At 41.5% G+C, this 26,687-nt stretch overlaps 1 protein-coding gene across 4 annotated transcripts in view; it reads left to right on the top strand.

The window, feature by feature from the left end:
* The window catches only part of MARCH8 (membrane associated ring-CH-type finger 8), an 86,595-nt gene extending 62,517 nt beyond the window's left edge, over positions 1-24,078 (top strand). For 2 of the 4 annotated variants that reach the window (XM_008643755.2, XM_017725955.1), the window contains exons 2-7: positions 2,675-2,725; positions 13,103-13,182; positions 13,489-14,334; positions 16,268-16,448; positions 20,172-20,319; positions 22,712-24,078. In XM_008643755.2, coding sequence (XP_008641977.1) covers positions 2,675-2,725; positions 13,103-13,182; positions 13,489-14,334; positions 16,268-16,448; positions 20,172-20,319; positions 22,712-23,016 — 1,611 coding nt within the window. In that variant the 3' untranslated portion in view covers positions 23,017-24,078. The remainder of the gene's footprint in view (positions 1-2,674; positions 2,726-13,102; positions 13,183-13,488; positions 14,335-16,267; positions 16,449-20,171; positions 20,320-22,711) is intronic. The other 2 variants (XM_017725954.1, XM_008643756.2) reach the window with 2 other exon arrangements.
* The last annotated feature ends 2,609 nt before the right edge of the window (positions 24,079-26,687 follow it).

The raw sequence follows: 26,687 nt of genomic DNA, 5'->3' as shown, positions 1-26,687 counted from the left end.
GTATTTTTCAAGACTGCTTTTTTGTTTTAAAATGGTCACTCTTTCAATAACAAAATCAATTGTTTGCAGTCATCTACTGACTGAAACCTCTGATATGTATGTTTCCAACAGCAGATGAATAAAGATAATATGTGCATCTGTCTCTTGGAGGCTCCTGGCATCTATCAGATAAAATCAGTTCTGGGAGCAGAGGCAGACAGACAAGCTTCTGTGGCAGCAGCTGAAAGTCTGTTTACTCTGCATCATCTCCTGTGTTGTGCAAATACAGGTCTTGTCTTCCAGCCTGTCATGCTTACTGAATTTTAGCACATCCTTTTCAACACAGGTGCCTGTGTAAGTTCAGTCATTCTCCCTTGCAGGCGTCTTCATCAGCTAGACAGGAGTTTTTGAGGGGCATTGAGTTAACATGAAGAAAGCTCTGCTCTGTTTCATTTCATCCTTGTCTTTGACACCTCGGGCTGGATTTGAGACTGTCACCTGTGTTGCTTCAGGGAGACTTCTCGCCCAAGGGTCTCACTCTTCACTATCATTTTCCCTTGTCCCATGTAGCTGTGTCCTGTTTGCTTCCCACGCATCCCTAGAAGGCCAGGCACAGCCTGCTTCCCCCACACCTCACACATATGCAGTGACAAGTCTTTGTGCTTGCCAGCTTGGTTGGTCTCTTTTCGTCATAGCTTGAGAACATGTTCCTGCCCCCTTTTTTCTTCCTCCTGTCTTCTGTAGCTTCAATGAACTTTTTTTTTGCCCTGTTGCTACGGTTACACTGCCTTTGATGAAATCAGCGAGGCTTTCCCTTATGATTGGAGCCAATTCTTAGCCGTACGGGTTCTGGCAGTAGTCCTGTCCAACATTAGTCTTTGCATAAGCATTATGTCCATATTTTTGAGGGTCTTTGTGTGTTTGTTTCTGTTCCAGGAATACTGTTATCTATGTAACAAAAGCTCACAGTCATCTCAAAAATCAAACTCAGCCTTGCAGTATACAAATCTGGCATTCTGATATTTGCTGACTTTTATTTTGGCCATCGGTCAAAACTGACATGTGGTGTTGCCTAACCACTTTTCCCCTTTTCTTCTGAAATACTATTTTACTGTCTCCTGAATACTCAGATTCCTACATACAGGAAATTTCAGAGCACTGTATTTGCTTCCTCATGTTTTTAATGGAGGAAATGCAATTCTTACCTGTCATCTGGCGTAGTGCCCAGGACCGCGTTTAGAGGCAGCTGATGGTGTAAGGAAGACACCCTGCTTTTGTAAGCACATGCTAAAGTTCTATGCCTTGGCTTCTCTTTTCTCATCAAAAGGCTTTGAAGTTGCTGTGGGGCATGCACTATAGGAAGAAGTATCTGGGAGCACAGGGGTGTCAAAGTATGGGTGTAGCCTCTGAATGCTCAGCCAGCCAGACTGACTTAATGTGGGCTTTAGTCACTGAAGGGTCACTTGAATTGTAGCAAACCATAGGCAGGAGGTCTGAGACCAGTGTGCTGGTCTAGGAGTAACAACATTTGCCTGTTTGACAGGGAAATTGTTGTGTCCCTGTTTGTTATATATGTAGGACTTCTGATCTCAAGCTCTGTCTGATCAGTCACTGCCAAGAAGACTAGAAGACAGTGCTGTCAGTCAAAGTGTCTCTGTTAGGTTAAATTCTCTTCAGGAATAAATGAAAGTGAAAGAGTTTGTTTCCTAAAATCCCAAGAAAAAATATGCACTTCTAGAAGCCCTTACGTAGCTTAGAGCCTTGGGAAAAATACTAACTTTGCCCTTTTGTCAGAGGGTTTAAATCTCAAACCAATTGCATCCCATCTTTACAAACGTAGAGGAATGTAGATCTGTAACTGAATGTTATTACTTGCTCTGTTTGTAGTATTTGTTCAGGAAAAAAAAAGTTTCTTTGGATTTTATTCAGAAAAGTTTTTGCAAAGGAGTTTCTTGGCACTTCCAAGTGAAGCAACTGTGTCCAGTTACGGTAAACTTACGTTCAGAATCCAGGTATCCTTAAAGGGTGAAATATCTTGCTGAAACCTACAGTTTATTTTCAAAGGAGATAAGATTGTCATCCTTATGAGTCAGGGTCTGCACACTGGAAAGTGAATAACAGATCCAGTCATTGCTAATTTCAGTTTTGAGAATTGCAGCTTCCACATTTCCATCTTGTATGATATTCCCAGTTTAATTCCGAGTTCTGTAGTATAAAGAAGTTCCTCAGTAATTCTGCCCTGTATCCTGAAGAGACATGCATGTGGTTATTCATAATTGTTTCCAGTCATCACTGCGATCTTTTCATTTTTCATTAAGCAGCAGCTTTCAGCTTTAGTGGTTGGATGTTTGCCTTTAAATGTAGATGAAGCAGGTCTTCATGATACTGAGAAGTATCCTTTCCAAAATAGATGCCATCTGAGTAAAGGGCTTTACACTACCCTCAAAGAAAAGAAATAATTGCTTTAGCATTTCTCAGTTTGTATATGTGTTGCCTATGTGATTTTCTGCAAGGTAATTGCTTGTTAAACAAACAAAGCAATTCAGTGATTATTGTAAATCAGGCTGATGTTAATAGGTCCTTAATAGCCGCAGCTGTAAGACTTTCTCCATGGAATTTGGTTTCTAATGCCAGCTTTTAAATATTTTCATAACTGTGACTTGTTGCTGCAGTGATCCTGTTCTTGCTCTTTCAGAATGAGAAGGCTTTGGGGCATTCCGTGAGCCGCTCTAGTAACATCTCAAAGGTATGTTGCTTGATATAACTCTCTTTAATAAACTTGGGGATACTGGGATTTCATTCATTTCAAAATTGGGGTGATACATGTGATGATGTGACCAGTATAAAAATGCTTTTTATGCCTGACTGTCATTGATAGTCACTCCTGAAACATTAGAACTCTGGTGTTCTGCAGAGTCTCTTTACAGGTCAAATGAAATGGAAGCTACAGTAGGTTTTCTCTTTCACACTGTCAGCCTCCTTAGCTTGATAGGAGCAAGATAGATGACAGATGCCTGAGATCTTATCTGGAAGGGAAACTGGCTCCAAAAACTGGCTCCAATGTTGTTTTGTAAGATATGTATAGCCGTGCATCCCATAATATGTATAGGATATGTGGTTATGTGTTATTCTATTGTTACTTCGACACATGGCACTTTTAGTGCCATGAACTTGTTACCAGGACATGACTATGTAAGTATTTTTAAATGTTTGATTTTATAGACCCTGGTCATGTAAGAGAAGATGCTCCACCCATTCTAGTCACTCTTCAGCATAGGCAATGGGCACATCAGAAGCATAATCGCTTTGTTACGCCATTAGGAAAAAGGTATCTTCTATCCAAGATAATTATTGCAATACATACCCTACTTCTGCATTGCAAATAAGATATTTTATAAGCTGTAAGCCTGACAACTTTTTGCTTACAAAAGTACAATTGCTTAAAGCCTTCATGCAAGCAAGGCTGTGCTGGTTGCCCAGTGCTTTTCACGGGGTGCATAAGCTTCAGCTTGTTGCCACAGTTTTAAGTGGCTGCTCATAGTTACTTTTAATGAAAGACTGAGTCATTATGGCTGTGACAAGTTCAAGTCCCCTTTTTCTATTGTGGGTACTTCTGGATCTAGGGAACTGTTCATGACTACCTCCAGCAGAGGAGACAGTGTCTGCACTTAATGTATGGTTTATATAGGCCCAGACAACTTCCACTTTGGAGCCGAAAGACAGGATAACTGGGTGTCCTAAACAATGAGCAGGGCAGCTGCCCAGTGCACAAGGTATTGACCAAGCTGAAGGTGTTGTTATCGTGGATTGGTACGAGATTGTTTTGCATTTGGCATCAGAAAACATGCCTTCATATAAAGGGTTTTGAAATAAAAACTGTGTGAGTATAAATTCTCATGTGGGTTTTTCTAAAATGGGACTATGCTTGTTCCTTTTTACCCTGGTTCTTATCTTCGTAGGGATCCTTAATTGGATTTTCAGGTTTTGTTCAGCAGAGATAGTAGTTTTGCCATTAAGTGTCATTGTACTTTACCCAGAGTGTCTCAAATCAGCACAAGCCTTTTGGCAGCAGCATTTTGGTCCCCACACGAATCTGCACGCTTCATTCTTAATTCATCAAGAACTGGTAGTGTGGCAGTGCAGTGGGAAGGACCTTGCACTCTGGCAAAGTTCTTCCTGGAAGTGCTCGCAAGTGAGACGTCAATATTTACATTCATCCTGAAGCACTGAAGCGTTCAACATGACTGCTGTGTGTTGCAAAAGCTAAAGCTCTCAAAGGGATCAAAAGTCAACCTTGCCAGTTTAACTGGGGGAGACTTTTTGGTTGCAAAATGAGCTTCCCAGAGGTGTTTATGTTCTTACTGCTCCTGTGTCACCTCTGTCTGATCCATTCTGTACACCTTCTCCGCTCTGGAGATAGGTTCGAACAAGGGCAGAGTGTGGAAGTCCTGCCTTGGGGTGACTTTATGATGTGTATCCCATATTGCTGCCCTATGCCCAGAAATTAATTCTTGTGCCTTTCTATGCCTTTAAAGTGAGCCTGAGAGGGGGAAGGAAAAAAACTGGGCAAAACTTTTCAAAGCAGTTTGCAGCTTGTTCAAGGTCACACAGAGATAGTGACTTTTTTTTCCCAGCCAGCTTTCAGCCAATTTTTTTTCAGGTTTGTTGGGGGTTTTTTTGGTTTTTTTTGGTTTTTTTTTTCTTTTTTCTGGAGAGAGACTGAGAGTTGGACTTTTTTCCTTCCCTGGAATTTCAGATTTTTTCCCTTTTTCTGTGGATTGCTTCAATATCAGAACACATTGGGAGGACTTTCCATTGAGCACAGAGCGCCTGGCCCTGGGCCAAGTCCCAGCTCCGAGGAGACCAAAGGGAGGACTCTAACACTTTCCGAGGTTTTTTTCTTCACAGCAAAAGATTTTATTATTTAGCATTATTATCCTTTTCCCATGTGTTTGTTAAATAAATAGTTTTTATCTCTTTCCTTCTAGGAAAATTTATTTTTTCCCGAACCTGGTGGGGGAGGGGTGGTTGTGCCTTCTCTCAGAGAATATATCTCTAAATTTGACCAAACCGGAACAAGTCCCACCAGTGAAATCAGCACCTGATTTGCCTACATATCTGAATGCTGCCTTGTGCCTCCAGGCAGTTCAGTGCTGAACTGCAACAATTTTTTTGTGGTCAACAGGTGCTTTGGCTGTTGCAAGCAATTTCAAATGGCAGATCAGGAAAGACTGTGGTATGCTGCATGGAAGCTTAAGTATGTGGAAAATCTTTCTTTAGTTGTGAGTTTTAATAGGAAAATGCCCTTTTTTTTATTGTTCAGAATACCATAGCAACCTGGCCAATGAGGCAGACTGGATACATGTAAAGGAGTAAGTATGGAAATGCTTGGCTGCCTGTATAGTCATTTCTGAAATCCACAGAACTTGTTGATCCTACACCATTTTAAGAGGAGCTTTTTAACTAAAATTGGGTTAAATCAATTACATGCTGCATTTCCAGATGTGTTGGGGGGTGTGTGTGTGTAAAGAAATCGTGGTCATGCTTTCTGCAACTGACTCTTTCAGCCATTGTTTTTCCACCCAAATCTAGCTTACAGCACAGCAACAGAGCAAATCTGCTACAAATTCTTGGCACTGCCACTTGATTCAAAGCCTTACTAGTGCTGATGTCATTACGAACCCTCTGTGATTATTACTGTGTATCTTTCCACTGCTCTCAGTTGCACAGTGCAATTTGAGTGGAAAAGCATTGAGTCAGAACTCAGCCTTCAGCCAAGAGAGGATGCTGTGTTACTTATTGTAACCAAGGAAAGCAATGCCCAAGGGCTAAAAGGGATAAAGGAGGGAGGCAGACAGATGGTGCTACTGAAAATGAAATCAGCTGGTAGAGGTAGCAGAACCTCTCTGAATATAGACCCCCAGTGTCGGGGCCAGGTGGAGCTGTCCCTTGGGATAAAGGGGCAAAAAGACAGTTCTCCAAGAGGCAGATGCTAAGAGGGGCAAAAGAGATGCTAGTACATGTGACCAAGCCAAGAAAGAGCAGTCACCTGACTACTTGGCTAGGGCTGGAGGCCAGAAACAGCAGAAAAAGGAGCAGGGAATAAGATGTAGGAGGATCTTCATATGGTGCCATTAGGCTGTGTGCAGTATGTTGCACACTGGGGGATGTGGCATTCCTCCAGGCCCTTCTTTGCTTTTTTGGTGTATATATTTCAAGCGCTCCTTTTAAATCTGCTACACGCGAAACATTTGAATTTCTGAAATTTTTTCTGTTTGTTTTGAAATGAAAAAAAAAATCATTGAGGGCAGATTTAATTGATTTAGTCATGGGACTTGAACACAGCCCAATTTCCCCAACTTGCCCTGTTCAGACACTGAAACAGCACTGATGCTGATTGAAATGACCCCAGTTGGCACACAGGAATACAGCCCAGATCCACATCCTGGCTGTTTACCCTAAGCCAGCATTTTTTCCAAGCAGCCACTGTATTGCTGCGAATTGCCTTCATCATACAAGCCCCACAAAGAAATAATTTAGCTTTATAGAAGCTTCATCCTCTAAACGTAGGAGAAACTGACCCTAAAACACAGCTAGTCACTGGGAGCAGCTAAAAGAGGGATTTTCACCGTAGTGGTAATTCATGCCCTCAGTTTATAGATAAAGGAATTGTGCTTACAAGCAGATGAAATGAGGTCACTTACAAAGCTGGTCTCTAAACAGTTATTCTCAAATTAGTGGTATTGTTTACCTTTAAAGTGTCTGATATATCCTGAAACTGATGATGTGATGTCTGGAAATCCCTTCAGGTCATCTGTGTGCTGTTCTTGTCATCTGATTACTTTGCAGGGCTGATTCTAATGTAAAGGGGAAGCACTTTGTAGTCTTATTTTCGTGGCCCTCCAAGGGATAAACTTTGAAAATGCTAATACTGGGATCACAGCAAAGGAATCAAAAGTGAACTCCTTAAAAAATGTAAATGCTTTGTCTTTGCATTGTCTTTTCTGTATAGTTTTATCTTTTGAGCAGAAGCACACTGCAAAGTATTAGATTATTCTTAGGATGAATAGCAGCTAGTGCAGACACAAAGTGGTAGCCTAAGCTTGCTATGAAATTTAAAATCCATTTAGGCTGTTCATCAGCTTGGAACAGATTTAGAAAAGCATATGAATACACATGTCCACTGTTGCCTGAAGCTTTAATGGATTCAGTGAGCATTTGTCTGTAGAAAAGCAGTCCAGGTTTTTCAGTTGCAGAGCTTAGTGATCCTATAGTCTATAGAAGACCAAGGCTTACTGAAAAGAACTGTTTCTTGGAGGTGTTCTGTTCAGGTACATGAGCCTGGGGCTAGGGAAATGCAAGCTGCTCAAAAAGAACCTTCTACTGAGTTATTGGGGAAAGGGAAAGACAGGAGAAATTGTATCGTGTGAAGATGAAAGTATACTCTTTTCCCCAAGTACAAGAGAAGTAATCTCATGCTGGGGCACAGTGCAGTCATGTTTGTAAGGAATGTGATAGTCTCCCTCTGCTGTGATAAATTCCCTCTCCTGGGGCTGGAGTCTTACTTCATATGGGTATGAGGGCACCCCATTAAGGAGGAACCTGTAGGGGTTTCCTTTCCTTTCCTCTTTTGTTCCCTCAGTCCAGTCAAGGTATTTTGAGGAAGATTTTTAAAGATAAATAGCCATATATATTTTTTTATTCTTCTTCTCCCTGCAGAACCTGTGCAGTTGTTACTGGGTTTAGTCAACATTACTCCTGTGCTATAGGCAGATTGTATTATTCTTGGGGAGGTTTTGAAGGGATAGATAGCCTCCTTTCTCTAGTGTCTTCAGCCCTGGAATCCAGAGAAAGTTCCCGACAGAATCCTCCTTTAGATTTCTTTAGAAATAATAAGGGAAAGCTGACTTCAGCTTTGCTTCCAGTTGCTAGACATAATTTTAATTATAGTCATATACATTACATAAAGTATGGAAGAAAGTTCTTCCAGCAGCTGACTGCTGGTTCCTGTCAAATTGTTGCCAAAATTACATGGTGTTGATCATCCTAAAATTTTCAGATGACTCTTCCCCACATCTCCCATCCAGTTTTTTAACCACTCTCCATTTTAATAATTTATCTTATCCCACTCTAAAGACACTTGATTTTAATATGCACTGGAAGTCAGTATGTCATGAATCTGGTAGGGAGAACTTACTGGAGAAGATCTGAAGTTGCTGATGGTTGATTCTGCCATGTTGGTATAAAAGCTTTCAAAAACAGCCTGCCAGCAGGGCTGTCTGCCCGTCACATCACCCAGTCTGCCCACAGGCGGCCTGTTTGGCCTATCTCAGGTGTCAGGTTAGTACAGTTTGGTCTCATTGCACTGCTGCCTTGGCTGGAGGCCTCCTTTGGCACAAGTGTAGTGACACAACCACATCTGCTCCACAGATGAACTTCAGAGACCATACAACTGCAGTGCACTTTAGCAAGAGCCATCAGCCAACATGTACATGGAATACAGTATTTACTGAAAGTACTCAAGAGAGCATAAAATAAAGGCAAGCCCATAATCAAAATGCCAAGTTGAAATTTGGGTTGTGGAGTGTTCTGCTGCTTGCTCTGTTGCTAAATTTGTATTTTCCTGAAGCTCCTTGTTCTGAAGTTCCTTCTGATAAAGGAATTAAAATGGAGCTTCTTTTCTCGAACTCTTTGTCTGCCCAAAGGACAGGTGTGCTCTATTGTTAAATGTGCATAGTTCTTAGTATGTTAGTTCCAGATCCTTAGCTGAGACTTCTAGATGTTTTTCTAGCACAAGTAGTAGGGTCACAGTATTGTTCCTATTCATATTGCACCTAGAAATGACAAAGTTCACAGGTATGGGGGAAAAACCCTTCTTTGCTTCCTTTAGACTTCCAATCAGTTGAAGAATTCTACTGGAGTTGTTTCTAATTTTTTACCTTCAGTGAATAATTTAATAAAGTTTTTAGAATGTGACAGGCCCTGTTCTTTAAAATGAGATATAATTGCTAGTACTGAAGTGCAGCCCAGAGTGGGACAACAGCAACTATACTCACAAGTGTCATCTCCAATAAGCAGCTTGTCTTGAAATATACCCAAGCCATTGGCACGTTCACTATGGCTCACTTCAAAGATGCCTTTATTTTCTTAGGAAGGGTGGGTTTTTTTGGTTTTTGGTGTGCAACATGTAATCAAAAGGATGTAATCAGAAAAGGCTGAGTTCTCTCACCAATAAATAACACTGTTTATGTGGAGTCAGAATAAGAACATATATAATATGTGTATATATGCATATAAAAAAATGTGTATGTTCCTGCTGGCAACCCCTCAGAGGACTGTAGGCTTCCAGGAATCGTTACCTTCAGAATTGCTGTGGTTGTCTGAGCACCAGTGCAGAAGGCCATGCTGTGACCTCAGTGAATTGCATTAGATGGGAATGTCAATATACACAATTAACTAACTATTGACCTTTAGTACTGGGCTATTTTAGGCAACCAGTCAGGCTGTACAGAGTAACTCACAAGCACATGGCTCCAAGGCTCAGATATTCCTCCACACGAAGGCCATGACAGTCCACAGAGTTTCAGCAAGTGATTATGGGGTTAGAAGGGTCAAATTCAGGCCGTCAAGGCTTGGGCTACGTGTCACACATGAGCATGGCAGAAACCTCCTATGAGGAGTGCTCTAAAACCTACTGCCACTGTTGCCATCATAAATAGCCAGTTTGGCCAAAGGTGCTGCTGCTTGGGGAGGCTGCTGCTGGGGCAGTAAGGTTGGTGTGTGCCAGAAGCTACAGAGTGGAGAAGGCTCTGACTGTGCATTTTCCCAGCTTCTTCAGAGCTGAGCCCTGCGTGGGAGCAGCATCAGAGCACCAAGATAGCTGGATCCGCCTGTTCCATTCACCCATCACCGCCTCTTCTTTGCCCTGCTCTGTTCCAAGGCTGCCTGTATTTCTTCTTTTCTGTGGCACCTTTGTGCCTGAAAGCTGCTGTGTCTGAGTCTGAGTCAGTAGACCCAGGTGAGCTGGGAGAACTGGCCAGCAGCAGCTATATGTAGCCCTGCATATAGATCTGGCAGAACTTGGTACTTAGGCTTCTGGCAGCAGCTTGCATTTTACTGTGCTCTTGTCAGGCAGTTGTACTTCACTGTGAGAGACTCATTGCCCTCACTGACTAGTGTTCCTAGGGAGGTGACTGGCATTAAAGCAATGATTAGTTTTACCTCTCTAAATAGTTTCATGAACAAAAAGCATGGGATGAAAGGGGGACAGACTGAGTGACTGGAGGCTCATCGAACCATGGCTTTTGGTGGTAGCCACAGCTTGCATTAGCTTGAACCAAGGCTGGGGCATAACTTCTTCCAGTGTTTTGTTGTTCTTTTTTGTGGTGCCTATCCAAGTGTGTTAATTTCTGTTCATATTTTGATTGCATTTTCATTATGTATGAAAATGGCAAAAAGTACCTTTTGTTCTGAAACAGAAAGGGGGGAAAGGAAATCTGCCTCAGACGTTGAGTTTCTGCAAGTCACCCTGAACAGTGCTGGCATCTAGAAACAGAATACTAAGCTTGAAATGCAAGTGAAATTCCACACTTTCTTTTTCATCCCAGACTTTTGATTTTCCAAGTGGCAAGACTTTAACTCTTCTTATCAGAAAATTGGATCAAGAAGCCAGTGACATGGTTTTGGAAGGGAAATTTTGGATCACTGTTTCTAGTCATCCACTGTTAGACTCTTACATCATTTATTCTGCTGTCTTTTTCTTGAAAAGTTCATTGCTAGACTGAAGCAGCTGAGAGATTGGATTAATTCTTAGCAGGTTACCTTCTGTGATTTGCTCGTAATGTAAAACCTGAGACAGATATATTAATTGATTTGTGACTTCACTTCCAACAATATATAGCTCTGTCTCCATGGCAGAATGCAACATGCTGTTTTACTGGTTTAATATTTTGTTTTTAGATGATTGCTCAATATGTCTTTTAAACTAATTCATTATTTGAATTTTCTTGATTTTCATGTGCAGAGTGAAACAGTTTATCAGCAGATTAGTGTCAGGTTTTTCATTAAATTGTCAGACTTTCCGTTAAAAAAAAAGCAATTACTGCACAAACCCTTTTTAAAAGATAGGATTTGAAGTCAGGTGTACCTGCTTTTAGGAGAGGTTAAGCATCAAAGAGAGAACAAATTTCCAACAAATACCTGAATTTACATCACTGCATGATCAGAATCCTATGTCATTAGCACATGCAAGTGGAGTAAAATGTAGAGAACTGTAGTTTCCAGGATAAAGCCAGTAATTGATCTTAGTCTTTAATTTGTTTTGTCACAGTCATAACATAGCTCAGTTTGCTTTCTGGCCCAAGGTTTTTCTGCTGGGTTTTATTCTATACATGTACCCAGCTGGTTAAGATGGGAAATAATTTACAGTGTCTTACTAAGGGTTAAGAGGTGTGTGTCTGAGTCTTGGTTGAGTCTTGTCTTTGATTCCTTCAGACCCAGCTGTAAATGGATAACTGTTTTTTCAGTCTCTCTGCACCTGAGGCATCCCAATGTGAGGGCAAGTACATTGCTGTCTATAGTGCTGTTGACTAGAGAAATAAAACCTTAAAAGATGAGTTCTGTGACAAGGAAGGTGATTGTTTTATCTATATTTATAAAGTAGCATGTGTATGTATCTTCTCTCACAAAGAGATAACCGTATAATGTGTGACAAGGAACCTTGATTTTGCTATGACAGTACAAAAGCCTGTGGCAGCCTTGTTTAAATATACAATAGGGACTTTTAATAAATTAAGTATAGAATTGAAGAGTCCAAAGACAGGTACAATGTGTGTTGCAGCATGACCAAAGCAGGGATGACTGAGCAGCTCTGGTGTCAGCTGAAGCTGAAGCATGGGCACAGCGTGCTTCTGTGGCAGCACACCTTTTGTCACTTGAGGTCTCTCTGGTCTGGCTGTGTGCAGTTGCCTGACCCAGGTCTCTGCTGGCTGTGCTGGTTTCTGTGCAGCCCAGTATGTAGCTGACACTTCTGTTGTTCTGCTGATTGCATTGTTCCTTCCTGCGTTTCAGGCTTTGCTGTGCAGATCAAAAGAGCTGTAAACTTTTGTTTGAATTTTGAAATGCAAGCAGTGTTTTGCAGCAGTGGGTGAGCAGTGCAGCCTGTCCAGCAGCTGTGGAACATGGGAGACCAGGTTTAAAGACACTCTATTATGAGGTTATTGATGCAGGTCTCCTCCTTGCCAAAACCTCCAGGTAGAGTTGAGAAGTCTGTCGAAGTGATGTGTGCAGAATACAACAGCAGAAATGGTCTTCAATAACAGCTAGTGGAGTCACAGCTCTGAGACAACGTTCATTCTTAGCACATTGATTTTAGAGGCTTGTCTTCTAAGTGTTAAATATGCCAATAGCTTCGCTTTATATTTTTGAGTTAGTTCAGCTAATTCTTAATTCTTCAATTATTTTACTTCTCACTGTGCTCTTGTTGCGACTTACGAATATGACTGCTGCCACACCTCTTGTCCAGGTAGATGGAATATCCTGTTCAACTAAGAGCAGGATGAAAGGCCTCCCAAAGTACAGAAAGTACTTCAGGAAATGGTCTGGGTTGGCAGATGGTGCTCATGTGCATGTGCTAGTAAGGAATATAAATCCTCAGGTTGTGTTTGAGTTACTGAATTACTGACAGTTCTGTTTTGTGAAGAAAACCCCAAGCCTCTAATCTCTTGCCATCATTGCAAGAGGAAGGATTAGCTATTACATGGTAGCTAAATTCCAACTAGTTTATACACACACTTCCATCTAATTATTCTAATTACTGTAGCATTGCTCACGTCCTGAGGTATTGTTCTGTGCAATGTTTGACTGCTGGCAGGTTCCACTCCAGAGATGTCTGCATTTGACCTTGGGGTAAAACATTTCTGTTCTGATCACTACTTCTCCAGGGATGAAGCTATGTGACCTTTCTCGCATTTAACAGTAAAGTCACTTTCTTACAACTAGCCCTTGAGTATCTGCTGTAGAGTGATATCTGACTCCATATGCTGTGTTTCACCCTGAAGGTGATTGCTGTGCATACTGACTCCTGACTTGAGGGTTTTGTTTGTTTGTTTTAATTTCACTGCAGGCTGGAAGTCCAACCTCTGTCTCTGCCCCTCACAGCTTCTCTCGGACTTCTGTTACACCATCCAACCAGGACATCTGCAGGTAAAGTGTGCTATTTGCGTAGCTACAGTGAGGCTCAGGCGAGGTTCAAATTAAGGAAAAGCAAAACTGAAAAAGCATGTTTATGGGGAAGTAAGTGATATGGGATTCCCACATAAAGCATCCCATTTGTTTGACTCAACTGCTGTCTAACACTGCTTTGTTAAATCCTACTGACTGTTTGGCCCCGCTATGTTTGCCATTCCCACACTAGCTGTAATTCTCATTTCTTCACTATTAATTATACGTGTTCTCTTTTTTAATAGTTTTTTTACTTTCTGTGCTTTTATTCCACTGTTCTGCATGCAGTTCCAGTGCAGTGTTTTCTGAGTGTTGTCATCACAGTCCAGTGCAGTCTGCTGTTGTCTTGAGAAATCCGCACTGCCAGAGCCCTCTGACACAAGGGGTCACTGTGACAGTAATCTGTCAGGACACGTTACATGCAGCAAAGAGAAACTCCCGTGGGCAGGATCGGGGCCAGGCACTCAGGTCTGCTAAGAATGTAAAGCCCACCCGCACTCTGAAATTCTCCAAGTCCCTCAATGACGTGGACCAGAAGGCGCAGAGCACCAGTGAGTGCTTTGATTATGTGGAGCGAACACGCTCTGAAGGCAAACTGACCCCGAACCAAGAGCAGTGTTTAAGGATTAACAGATTTCATCTTAAAGAGAGGAAACCACTGAATCTCAGGCCTCTTTCTTTTAGCAATTCTAAGCACTCCTATATCCCTTCCCTTTCCAACTACTCGAGTGCATCGGGAGGAGCAGAGAACCACAGCGCTGTGCATATCCCCCTGCTGGAGGACAAGGTGGACCATGACACCTCAAGGAGCAAAAAACTGTTGCGTTACCTTTTTTCCTTCTCCCACACCTCCAGCATCAGCAGCCTGCATAAATTTCATGAACTGGAGAGCTATTCCAGTCACTTCCAAGCTGACAAATCCTCCAGCATGCTGGTGGAAAGCACGGACTTCTGCTCTGATGATATGGGAGACGATGACGTCTTTGAGGACAGCACCTCAGTGAAACTCAAAACAAAAGAGCAGCGGGCACCGCTCTGTTCAGTTGAGAAGGACAGTGACCTTGACTGCCCTTCCCCCCTCTCAGAAAAGTTACCCCCTCTCTCCCCTGTGTCCACATCGGGGGATACCTGCAGGTTGGTTTACCAGAGAACCACCTACCTTTGAACCCTTCCATGTGCAGTGGTGACTGTTGTGCTTTCCCCTGCCCTTGTGTTGTTTCTGTCTCTTCTTTTACCTTGTCACTTTGCTAATACAATAGGTGTGATTTGAAGCATGCAGCCTTCTCTCTGCTGTCCTGCACCCCTCTGATGCACTTAACAAGGCTACTAAGCAAAATATTTTCCTTTGGAGTCAAATAAATTATCTTAAAATTTATTTCAGGTTTGGGGTTCTGAGATGGTATTTTTCTCTTATCAGTGCCCAGACTGGGAATATTATGAGAGACTCAGCTACGCATCATAAAGGTCAAGCTGAACATGTCTTAGCTTTTAATGAGCAATGTGTTGTCCTGACAACACTGATGGTTTGGTCAGAGGGTGGGAGTCAGGAGGAAAACAGACTGCTTGAAAATTGCTTCTGAGATCAGATCAGTATAGCTTTAGATTTTTTTTTTGCCTCTCAGTTTGTATCCCACCACACTTTTCTATTAGTAAGGGCTTCCTGGATGCTTTGGTCAAAGGGGATCTGAGCACTGGCTGCTAGAGGTAGGCCTGTGTGATGTTCATAATGTGAGGTCCAAAAACAATGGGTGCCCTTATTCCAGCTACAGAGGATTAATCATGTGCACAGGTGGTGGGAACAACAAGATGTGGACTGTCTTCATGGTGACTTGTCTGCAGGTCTGCCCTGTCCAACCTCCAAAATGTGGTTGAGGAGCAAGAGTCATCACGTACAGGAGCAGATGTCCAATCCCTCTACCTAGCATTTTATTATCCTAGTCTTTCTCCTCCCTAACAGCACTTCCTAAAGCTGGTTTTGTTATTACTTGCCAATATTATTTGATTTCCCCCCTCATTACCACCATATCTAGTTCTGTACTGGCTTATCATCAACAAGATGCTGTTGTAATCCACCCACTCCTTCATTTCCACTTGCCAGCTATCAGCAAGGTCACAAGAGGCAAGATGCTACACATCAGTAAGAGATTTCAGTAATAGGGATGGCAGCAGGCCAGAATGTACTTCACATATGCTTAGGAACTTGTATTCATTCCCTGAGCTCCTCACCATCCCCCTTTCAATTCATGACCTCTTTCACATAGTTAGAGGGACTTCACAATGCTTTATGCTACCCAAGGGTTGTGTGTAAATTGAATCTGGAAATCAGATGTCAGCAGCTGGTAGTAACACTTTATCAGATGTCTTTGCTGTTTGCACAAAGGCTGTGAGGAAAATAGGGAGTTTTGCAGAGCTGATGCTTACTTAGCAACTCTTGCTAAGTAAGAGTTGGAGAAGCAAAACCATTTAGGGTAAGTGTGTTTTGGGGTTCAGATTCAGTGCTGTAGTTTTGCATTGTGAATCTATCTCTTAGCAACTTGCATTGGAATTAATCACTTGTGCAAAATCCAGGCTGTCTAAATTAGTTGTTTGTGATCCTGGGGTGGACTGTTCCACCATTGGTTTAGGAATTTTGTTTTATCTTCTATTTCAGACCGTAGTACCTGAGTAGCTGTACCTCTCTGTGCATATTTTGTCTTGGCAAATGCTGTCTGATCTGTTTAAGTGCTATTTGCAGTTAAGTGCTATTGGTCTGGGTGAAACATTGTCATTCCTTGCTCCGTTTTTTCTTTCAGGTACTGCATTTCTGTCAGGCTCTGTGTGTGTGCCTCATCTGTGAGAAAGCAGCTGTCTAGTTAGCTGTGTCTGTGCTTAGTTATTTTGTGCCTGTGTATGTGCTTGTGCAGCAATGGAGTTGTTTAGTGTTAGCTCCTTTGTGGAACACATTCCTTTGATTTATTTGTCTTGGGATCCTCAGTGAACATCCATGTGTGATCACAGATATTACATGGCTCTTCCACATCCTTTCTGCTTCCCCTTCTCCTAATGAGCAGCTTTGCTTCTGATTCAGGATATGTCACTGTGAAGGAGATGATGAGAGCCCTTTGATTACCCCCTGTCACTGTACGGGAAGTCTTCATTTTGTGCACCAGGCCTGCCTGCAGCAATGGATCAAGAGCTCGGATACACGATGCTGTGAACTGTGCAAGTATGAGTTCATCATGGAGACTAAACTGAAGCCTTTGAGAAAGGTAGGCACAGGACCTGCTTCCCCAAGGACATGCTTTATTAAACAGAGATCCACTCTGGAACAGGCTGTGCCCGCGAGCCTGCAGCACCCACCACGTATTTATTAACGTTGTTGTGGCTCCTTAGTTAAGTCTGGTCAGTTTTGTATAGGTACAAAAGGATTTGAATTAACACTTACCCTGGCAAATTCAGCATCACTGGAATCCAGCTCTAATAACAGCAGCTTTCTGTGTGTAAATGTACATACATATGTGTGTATATATATATATGCATGCAGCAATCTGACTATTTTATTTACAGTTAGATTTTAGAGCACAAAACTCTACAGTTATCAACATTTTTTTTAATGTGGACTTTTGTATTACTGTTACCTGCTTTAGTTTGTGGCTCTAAGATCCACATGGCTTTTAAGCTCTCTTGAAAATATGAGGATTTCACATTAAATTAGCTTAAAATCACACTTCCTGAATGTAATTTAGTTAGAATTTGTAGCTTTTCTTTTCTTTTTAAAGGATCAAACTTATTTATTGAAAATAATACATTTTAAGTAGAAGGTGGTTCCCTGTTAAATGTGTTTTCATTTTTTTCTTAGGCTGTGAATGACTAGGTTTTAGTACTCTCAGGTTGCTAGAACCTGTATTTTTGTTTTATAGAAAAGTGCCTTTCATAAATCTGTTGACTTAAAGTATAGGTAATGAGACCAGTTTTGTGCTTTTATCCTCGTTTTATTCTCCCACATCCTCCGAGCTTTCAATTTCAGTTGTTCTTATGTCAGGATTTTGAGATGGAAGTCACTGGTATTCTTAGCACAGACAAATCCTGCCATATCTACCAAAGTGGAAGAGGTCAATAACAATAACCTCAGTCTGGAACTAGAATAAGTGAGAAACATTAAATTCAGTTACAATGAGCCTAAATCATATAGGGTGAGAAGTTTTGACTGCAGCTGTCCCAAAACTGTTACGAGAACTTGTCCAGTTCCTAAAAGTGACTCCTAACAGAAAATAGAGAGATTTCAAATACTTATTTTTAGAGAGATGTACTGTCTGCAAAGTGTATAGCTTAGCATGTCCAGTGGGTAGGATGTCCTTTGCTTATGACTGTGGTGGATCATTGCCTTCTAAAAACTGCAGATTTTGGCTTGGTGGCCCCTTGGCACGGAGTGTGGTTGCCTCTGAGCTGCAGTATTGGTCATCATACACTCTGTTGTCTGCGCAGACAATTCTTTGCACAGTCCAACCATAGGACAGTAAAGAAATTATTGTAGAGAATCCAAAGAAAGAAGAGTTGCTATAGTTGTCAGTTGACTGCTGGGTTTTTTTCTGTGCTCACTCTGCCTGAAGTGGGTGGGAAGCATTTTCTGAATATTTGGGCCTTTTAAAAAAAAATGTTGTGCACCTTCAGAAATGAGTCACTCAACATCATTAGTTATATCTGAACAGGTCATCTGTGGGAAGCAAGACAAGTTGCCAGAAGGTAGGGATAGAGCCATAAATAGAAGGAGTTTACCTCTCAAATACATCTAAAGAGTCCTTTTAGAGGTTCAGCTGCAGCAAGAGCATAAAACGCCTCTGCATCTTCAACTCAGCCCTTACAGTGTCCTTTCAATCAGGAGAAAACAGTATGGAACTGGTGAATATGATCAGGATGGGACAAATAATAGGGCTTCTTCTTGTCTGTAGGATAGAAATGGAATTAAACTTCCTTGGCTTCTTAAGGTTGTATTGCAGCATTGGACTGTTCAAACACTAAGTTACTAAGGGAGGAGGGTGAGAGCAAAATGTGTCATGGCTCAAATGAAGATGAGGGCAGACAAAAGAGAAATGTTCCATTTTAAAATTTAAATGAAAAAAGATACATTAAATCTAAATTGTCTGCTGATTTTTTTTTTTATTTTAACAACACTTGAAAAATCCAGAACTGCTAACTGTTTTAAGTGGGAAATGCCACATTATGTGTTATCAGAATAATGCAGCAGGGACCTACAGATTTGAGCTTCCTCTCCGGGCTAGTGTGCAATTTGCAGAATATTTCCTCTTTTGCTTTGCAGTCATCTCTCTTGAAGAGGTGAGGTGGCGCAAGCTGGTTTGGTGACTCTGGAGCCAGCAGTTCACAGGAGGCATTGTCCAGCAGGGGAGCCCAAGCTGTGGAACAAAAAAGAGAACTATAAATTAATCAAAACACAGGTCCTAATGGCTCTGTAAAAGCATTTGCAAATAGATTTAACATGGTTGCTTTTTGGCAAAATAATTTTATTAACTTACACTTTCTATCAAAAGGCAACACCTTTGAATAGATGCAAAAGCAATTTTCTATTTTAAATACAACGTGCAAAGGAAATGTTTTGTCCAATCTTTTTCTAAAAAGATTTTAAAAATACAGCTTTCTAGTACAACATGAGTCTAGTATTTCATTCCTGGAAGTATTCAATTCTTGTGCCATGATGAGGTTTGGATGCCCACACAACTGGAAATGTGGCTTGGACTGGACAAAGAGATTGTTTGTTGGCAGCACAGAGATGATCACAAAGTCTCTGTCTCATGTTTCAACCATTCTTGTATTTGTGGCAGTGGAAGCAATAATTCATCATTATGGATGATTTCAATCATACCATTCAGGTCATCCTCACCCCCTTCCACATTATGCCTCCTTTTTGAAGTCCTCTTTTTCTACAAATTATTCTAGGAGACATCAAATGCACCTTTTTATGCATGAGATGTTTATGTGTCCCAGCATATATTTTGTGAAAGTGTGAGAAAAGCCCATCATGACTCTCTTCCAGACAGATATGCTAAGGGATGTGTGTCCCACATGCAAAAACTTTCATCATATACATAGGGGAGATTACAGAAAAGAAATTTAAAACATAGCTTCTGGGTGTATCAGGTATGTCTGGCATATTAGAAGCACCTATAATAATTGTCTAGTTTCCTTGTATCTTTCTGAAATTACATTGGCCTGATTTTGTGGTTTTGTTTTGGGCTATATAAGCATTGTTGATAGATGCAGGTCTGGGGATTTAGTTTGCTGCATCCTCTTGCTTAGAAAAGCTGTCACCCCAATTGTGTGGTATATTCTTAGGGCATATGTATTTAAGTGCACTTGAAACACTGAAAATAACGTGTGAGTGCCACTGCTGTAAGCGGTATTAAATATATGTAAAGATTGAATGAAACCCCCAGAGGCATGAGGTCAGAGCTGAACAGCCTTGAGCTGAGAGCTCAACAGCTATGGGACTCTGAGAGCTCACCATGAGGTGTCTTTACACACCATGGTCAGCTGAATCATGTGCCAGTTCACCATTGTTTTATTGAATGCCTCCCTGAGCAAGGGTGCGCACTCCCACTCGTGATGCTCAGCTGCAGGCAGCTGTGGGTACCTGCTGTCAAGTGGGGAACACAGGAAGGAGCAGCAGTGCTTGGGCCCCTCTGTGCTGGAGCTGCCCATGTGTGGGTAAGCAGGGTGTGATGACATTGTGCTGAGGGTGGGAGCTGCGCTCGAGTCCCCTCTGGCACCAGGATGGCTCCTGTCACAGCAGGGTGAGCTGCTAGCCATCACACACATGCTGTGGCCACAGCAATGATGCCATTTGACTTTTAAAATCCTTGTTAGGAGGAAACTGGTCTCCTGCCTGGTTTTTGTTTTTATCAATGTTCTCTTTTCATACTCTCTAGTAACTACAATAAACTCCTAATCTTCTACTCTGGTTCTGGGTTTCTTGCCAGTGGGAGAAGCTGCAGATGACAGCCAGTGAGAGGAGGAAGATTATGTGCTCTGTAACATTCCATATCATTGCCATCACCTGCGTTGTGTGGTCTCTCTATGTCCTGATAGACAGGACTGCTGAGGAGATTAAACAGGGGCAAACTACCGGTATGTTACTTGCTTATCTTCCCACTTATTCCCTTGGAATAATTATTTATCCTGATTGCAGAAAGCATGTGGAACATAAGTGTGCAGGTAATCTTTGTACTTTAACTAGTCAGCTTTACCCTGGGGTTGGGTTTGTTTAAAAACACTGTTCTAAAATTACGTAGTTAAATCAATAAGTTTGCCAGTGAATTAATCTGTGGGTGCTTTTTAAATCTGTTTCAGGTTAATTTAGTTTGCACTTGTGAAATGCACAGATATGAGAGCTAATCCACTGTAGCCAGACACAAAGTTGCACTGCCTCAGCAAATTTAGGTCTAAATTTGCAGATAAGGATGTAAGCATTTGTTTGCTGCTATGACTACCTTTAAACTGGGCAAAACTGGAACATTTTTAAAAAAGAGAAGAAGTTAAGAGGAACCTAAATTCAAATCTTTGAGGTAAATCAACAGGGTTTTCTTTCCTCCCAGTCATCTGTGGGTGGGTTAGTCATCAGTGAGAGCCATGTTAGGCTGGAAAAACTTTTATGAGTGATTGTGCCTGAAGCAGAAGAAATTCAAGTTGAATATTAGGACTCCAATTTGCATAACTGAGACAGAATGCACTGCAATTCATGTAGTGGCTGCCACCCCAGTGCAATCGGTAGCTTATTGAATAGTAAGCTTTCTTGAGTATGTCAGCAGTAAACTTACCAATCTGAAATGTGTTTACTCAGGTATGCTGGGCTTCAGATTTGCAGCTGTCACAGAACTGTTCCTCAGGCAGCTGAGCCTGAAGGTGGGGATAGAAGGAATGGAAGCTGTTAGAAGGCTTCCAGAGCACTGCATGCCAGCTAGACATGCAGGTGGAAGATGTTTTGCCGGTGATTGAACAGTGTACTTTGGGGAGGTAGTTGAGCATTAATGAACCTGCAAATCCACAGAGCTGTTACAGTCTCTTCAGAGCAGAATCACTTGAAATTAAAAAGTTATCCTCTCATTTCTCATTTAGGCTGTAGTTGGACTGTTCATGACTTCAGTCAGGAAGCTGCTTTCAATGAAATCTCTTTGTTTCTGTTCCATCCAACCCCATCTTTTCCATGAACAGGGAAAATTATTGGCCTTTCAGTGTAAGGTTTCCATATAATAATGAAAAGGATATGCTTTCAACGATACATCGTCTCCAGGTTATTTTAACCAGTAAATATATTAGATGAACATAACTAGGAGGAATGGTGTGAATATTTGGTACATGTTGTAGTGCTTTCTTTGCTCCCTTCCTTTAGATTCTAAATCCAGGGAGTGCTGTAATGAGCTGGGGGATGCGGGGAGTGTGCGTGGATATATATTCATGTCCACACAGGGGCAAGCGTATGCTGTCACTGCCTACAGACAGCATCAGACAGCTCACCTGTGAATCAGAGGGTCAGATATGAATCACAGATGGGATTTCATCAGTAGTAGGGCTGCAGTGCCCTTTGTATTTTGGGACTAACATATTTTCATTCCTCCCATACTACCATGCATTTCCAAAACAACACCACCCTGTATCTTGGTTAAAACTTCGAAGAGTTGGAAAGATACGATTTTATTCTCTGAAAAACCTGATAATGGGTGATTCAGCATAGTTTCATATCCATCTTGTGATGACACTTATTTTAAAGAGGCTGGATGAATACAGGACCTAATGTACAAAATGAAAAGTTTTTAATTTAAAAATGATTGATAGAAATGTAACAAGATCCACTGTCTAAAGGTTCAAGCTAGACAAATTTAGGAAAAGAGATGGTGGTAATTTTTAAGGACAGAGGGTAAGCTTGGAATGCTTCAGCATCTCCAGCACTTGCAGTTTTGTATCAGAGGAGATGCTGTAGTTCAGATACAAGTTACTGGGTGTGATGCAGATAAAATTTTCTCATCTGCATAACAAACATGTCAAGCTATATGGTAACAACCATTCCTTTATGTCTCCACGTCCCGTGTGATCACAGAGTGGAACAGACTTGTTGGGTCACTGAGTTGAGTCTCTGCTATGAAGAGGAAACCATGCCATAGAGTCCCTTTCATAATTTGATCCAGTCTTAGTCTAAAAACAGGTGTAAGAGGACTTAAGCATATTACAAGCAACTGATGGTTGCTTTGACTTTGTGATTGTACTGCATCAAGGCTCAGACACAGAAAATCAGTTGTTTTGGTTTTTTCTCTGGTGGGGAAGAATGTGATATGTGAATCAGGTGTGCTTGACTTGAAGGAGGGAAAAAAAAGCCAAACAGGAAAAATGGCAAACTAAGAATAGTTTGCGTGACCCAAACTCCGTGACAGTTTCCTTACAGTACGTTTTTGAAAGATCCAATTTAGTCCAGCCGATATTGACCAGGTCCATTTTTTAATTCTTCTTTTTATTTTCTTTCTTCCAGGTATTCTAGAGTGGCCATTTTGGACTAAGCTGGTAGTAGTGGCTATTGGTTTCACTGGAGGACTTCTGTTCATGTATGTACAATGCAAAGTGTACATACAGCTGTGGAAGAGACTTAAAGCTTACAACCGAGTAATATATGTACAAAACTGTCCAGAAACTAGCAAAAAGAATATTTTTGAAAAACCTGCACTAACGGAGCCAAACTTCGAAAGCAAAGAAACGTTTGGGGTTCACCATTCAGACACAAACTCTTCACATTACACAGAGCCAGAAGACTGTGCTGCAGAAATCCTTCATGTCTGATTTCTGGGTGGGAGGGGTGTTTCTGTATGTCCTTGAAGATTTTAATATCATTGTTTACTGCAAACTGCTCTACCTTTTTAAAATCAGCTAACAGCTGAGGGCTGGCGGATAAATTTTTTTACTTTTGTTTTTTTGTTGGAATTTTTTTAAATCCCTTAGGCATATCTGTCAATGTCATCATGGCTGCATACCTCTCAACATTTTGTGTCTCATACTGGCTGATCAAAGAGCCACAGGATATTGGGTAGAATGAGCCTTGGGTTTGGTATCAAGCAAGCCGCTAGCGAGCTGTCACCAACTTCATGGAGTCTCTTACTTTAGAAGATGAATCTTAAGTGATTCTGGAGGATGCTTAGAGTGGGGTTGGTTGGTTGGTCGGTTCTTTATGCGTGATGAAGGAGGTTGTCCCAGACAGTGAGGGAAATGAGAGAGAGTGTCTAATCTACCACTAACACTGCCACTAACATTGTGTTTTAGGCAACAGGTGTAAAATCTTGCTTTACATATTGCGATGAGACTTAAAAAGCATATAGCACTTTTAAAAATCTTTATTTTGTAATATGTATGTCAAATGAGAATGAAACTTGAAAGAATGTCTCATTTTTGAAACATTTCTTCATTCTTTACCCCATCTATTCTTCTGGAACATAAACCTCTTGCCTTACGAAAAAAAAAAAAAAAATTAAAAAATTCCAGCCTGTGATTTCCAACACATGCCCACATTATCTTACTAAACCAAACACTAAAAAACTCTGCCTCTTTGGGGTTCCTTTGAGGAGCAATTTTCTTCAAAGGATATTGCACTTGTGACTTGTGTATGAGGAGTAGTGGATGTGTACAGTGTTTGTTTTCAATAGTTTCAGTGCTCTGTTTTGGGGATTGGTTTTGATATTTTTCTTCCCCAGCAAGTCAGACCATCACCATACCTGCACATACATACCTGATGTAACTTTCATTCCAAACCATTGGCAAAGGCTTTGTTGCTATATTGATAAAAATGTGAGCTGTTATAGAAAAAAAGGGAACTTAGTCAATACAGCTGAAACTGGTTTTCTTTCTTTAGTGCTGTGTCATGTGTGAATTACCCAAGAATTTGATGTTATCAGAGGAGATGCTGAGATCCAAGTGTAGGAAGTAAATATCACATTAAGTGGATAAATTTAAAAATACCTGCCTGGTTTTAGTCCTGATGTGATGCACTATGTGGTCAGAGAATAGTTTTTGTCTGTGCTTTTGAATTTGGGACTGGCTTTTTAATTAGTCTGCTTTCATGCAAAGAGAGGGACAGTTTTAAAATCTGTTTGCAGACCTTTAGACAGAGTTGCCCAAAGCCTGGGGTGTCTGCAGTTGATTTGTTTGTCCATTCTGCTTCACTGCACCATTGTCCAGCTTCGAGCCCTCATTCAGCCAAAGCCTCAGTGTGACTGGAGCAGAAATGGAGCCCCACGAAAAGTCAGCACATGAGGCCTCTGCATTTGAAAGCTGACTTTCCCTAAAAATCTCTGTAAAATCAATGATGATAATATAGCTGGTTTTAGTAGGAGTTGCCTGGATTTCTCAGGTAAAAGTTTCTGTTTACTTGTTGAGATACTGAACTAAATTCTGAGCTCTAGTTCAAGTTTCACTTACTATTTTTCTAGTACAACTTTGGGTACATTCTTTTCATAGTAAAAGTAGCTGCTTTAAGACTTCTTAAAGTATACCAGTAAGAGATCAGGGATTTTTTCCTTAACATGTAATATTAATTTATTTCTAAATCAATATTTTAATAGGAGGCAGAGAAGGGACTGTGGGAAGAGAACACACATCCCAGTGGTTACTGAGACCTGTTAGAGGAAAAGCACGTGTGCCTCTCACTTCATGCTTGAAGCTTACTGTCTGTGATCTTCATGAACAACATGGTTCCTTGTTCTTGAGACGTGTTAAAATCCAGACCTCTGGGCAGTCCTGGTAAAGCTGCACTGGCATGGGTTTGTGTACTGTATTAGCTGTCAGGACGTCCCGTGCTTAAGTGATACAGGCAGACAAACCCTGCGCACCCTGCTAGTATCAGGGCAGAGTCTTCATGACCATACACATTCAGAGTTTGTTGCCTGTGCCTGCCATAATTTAAAGTGCAATTACTCAAGACCTTTCCTGAACTCTGCTGTGGGTGATCCTTTTCTATTATGAGAACGCAGTTAATACACCGTCTCATTTTATTTTCTATTTTGTTCTGTGAAAGATTCACTAGATAAACTCAGGTGGGTTAAGTATCAGGTCTTGCACACCTTCATGATGTTCTTCTGAAATGCCCAAGTGCACCAGGCCTGCCCATCTGCGAGATGCTCACGTTACAGCTGCAGAATGGACACAATCAGCTGCCGAGCGATGCTGTGCACGTTCTCATCCCATCTGTGGCCGGTAGGTGAAATGAAGATGGACAAGTCCTGGTATGAAACCTGGCTGTTCTCCAGCTCACACCTGAGAGGCTGTGGTGTGTGAGCAGTGTTCTGACATTGCCAATACAGCGTACTGTAACTTGCTGGTCCTGCTTCAGTCACTGTTGTACATGATTCTGGGTGAAATACTGCAAAATCTCATTCGGTGTTTCGGAAGCTGCATGTGGAACGTGCCAGGTAGTGTTCAGTGTATTCAGGGTACTGAATGTTTTTGCTGTGCCCCTGAGTATCTTAACTTGTAAAGAAAAATCATCTCCAGCAAAATCACTTGGGGAAAAATATTTGTGAATGAAAATGTTTTAGCCAGTGTTGCTGCTAACAATTCCCTCTCCATTTTCATTCTTCTGAATGAAAATTAAGGCCTATTATTTAAACTCTTACACTGCTTAGGATTGCTCATACCAGGAAAGGCTGCAGAAGAGATCTATTTGTCAGGGGTTTCATTTATGCTGGTCACACTTCTCGTGCTGATTCTTGCTTGGTGTTAATGGTGGGTTTCTGGAGATGCAGTTCTCTGCTTCTGCATGGTGCCATCAAATATTGGAGAATGCTGAATGGTGCTTTTTTCTTCTTTGTCCTCAAGAAGATACTGTTGACTTTTTTCAGCTTCCAGCTGTGTGGCACTGATGACATCTCAGGGGAGCTCTGTCCTTTCTGTTCAGATGTCAGTAAGGGGAACAACAATCCCCTATTAGATCAAGCTTTCCAATACTTCCCTCTGGCAGCTTTTGAAATGACTGAAATAGAAGTCTGGTCCTTGTACCTTGGTCAAAGTTAGCTTGGGTTACCCTGGGACTTCCCTGAGACCAGAATTTAAGTAGGAGGGAATGTAGGCTTAATGCCATCTACCACAATCCCTTCCCTAGATTGCCAGAGCCTTTGCTGATGTGTCCAATGCCCCAGATAACTGACGAGACTCCCATTCTATTGACATCACTTCTGTCCAAAAAGACACCATCTGGGCCAAGGAAATTCCCCTGCTATGTCACATTTGATGTATCTGCCAGGTCATGAACATGCATTATGTTAGACAGATGTGTGCTGCAGAAGGTTGATCCCATTTAAGAGCTGATGCGATCTTAAATTCCTATGAATTCTCAGGACTTTTTTCAGCTGTAAGCCTGTATTTTGGGAGCAGGAGTGATGTTTAAAATGTGTTCTGAAGAGATGGCCAGACATCAGGACAGCTTCCTCTGGTCGAATGTCATTGAGATTGGCTTTGCTTCAGCC

Source organism: Corvus brachyrhynchos, unplaced genomic scaffold, assembly GCF_000691975.1.
Source record: "Corvus brachyrhynchos isolate BGI_N302 unplaced genomic scaffold, ASM69197v1 scaffold61, whole genome shotgun sequence".
Classification (NCBI taxonomy): domain Eukaryota; kingdom Metazoa; phylum Chordata; class Aves; order Passeriformes; family Corvidae; genus Corvus; species Corvus brachyrhynchos.
This window is presented reverse-complemented; position numbering and strand designations above follow the sequence as displayed.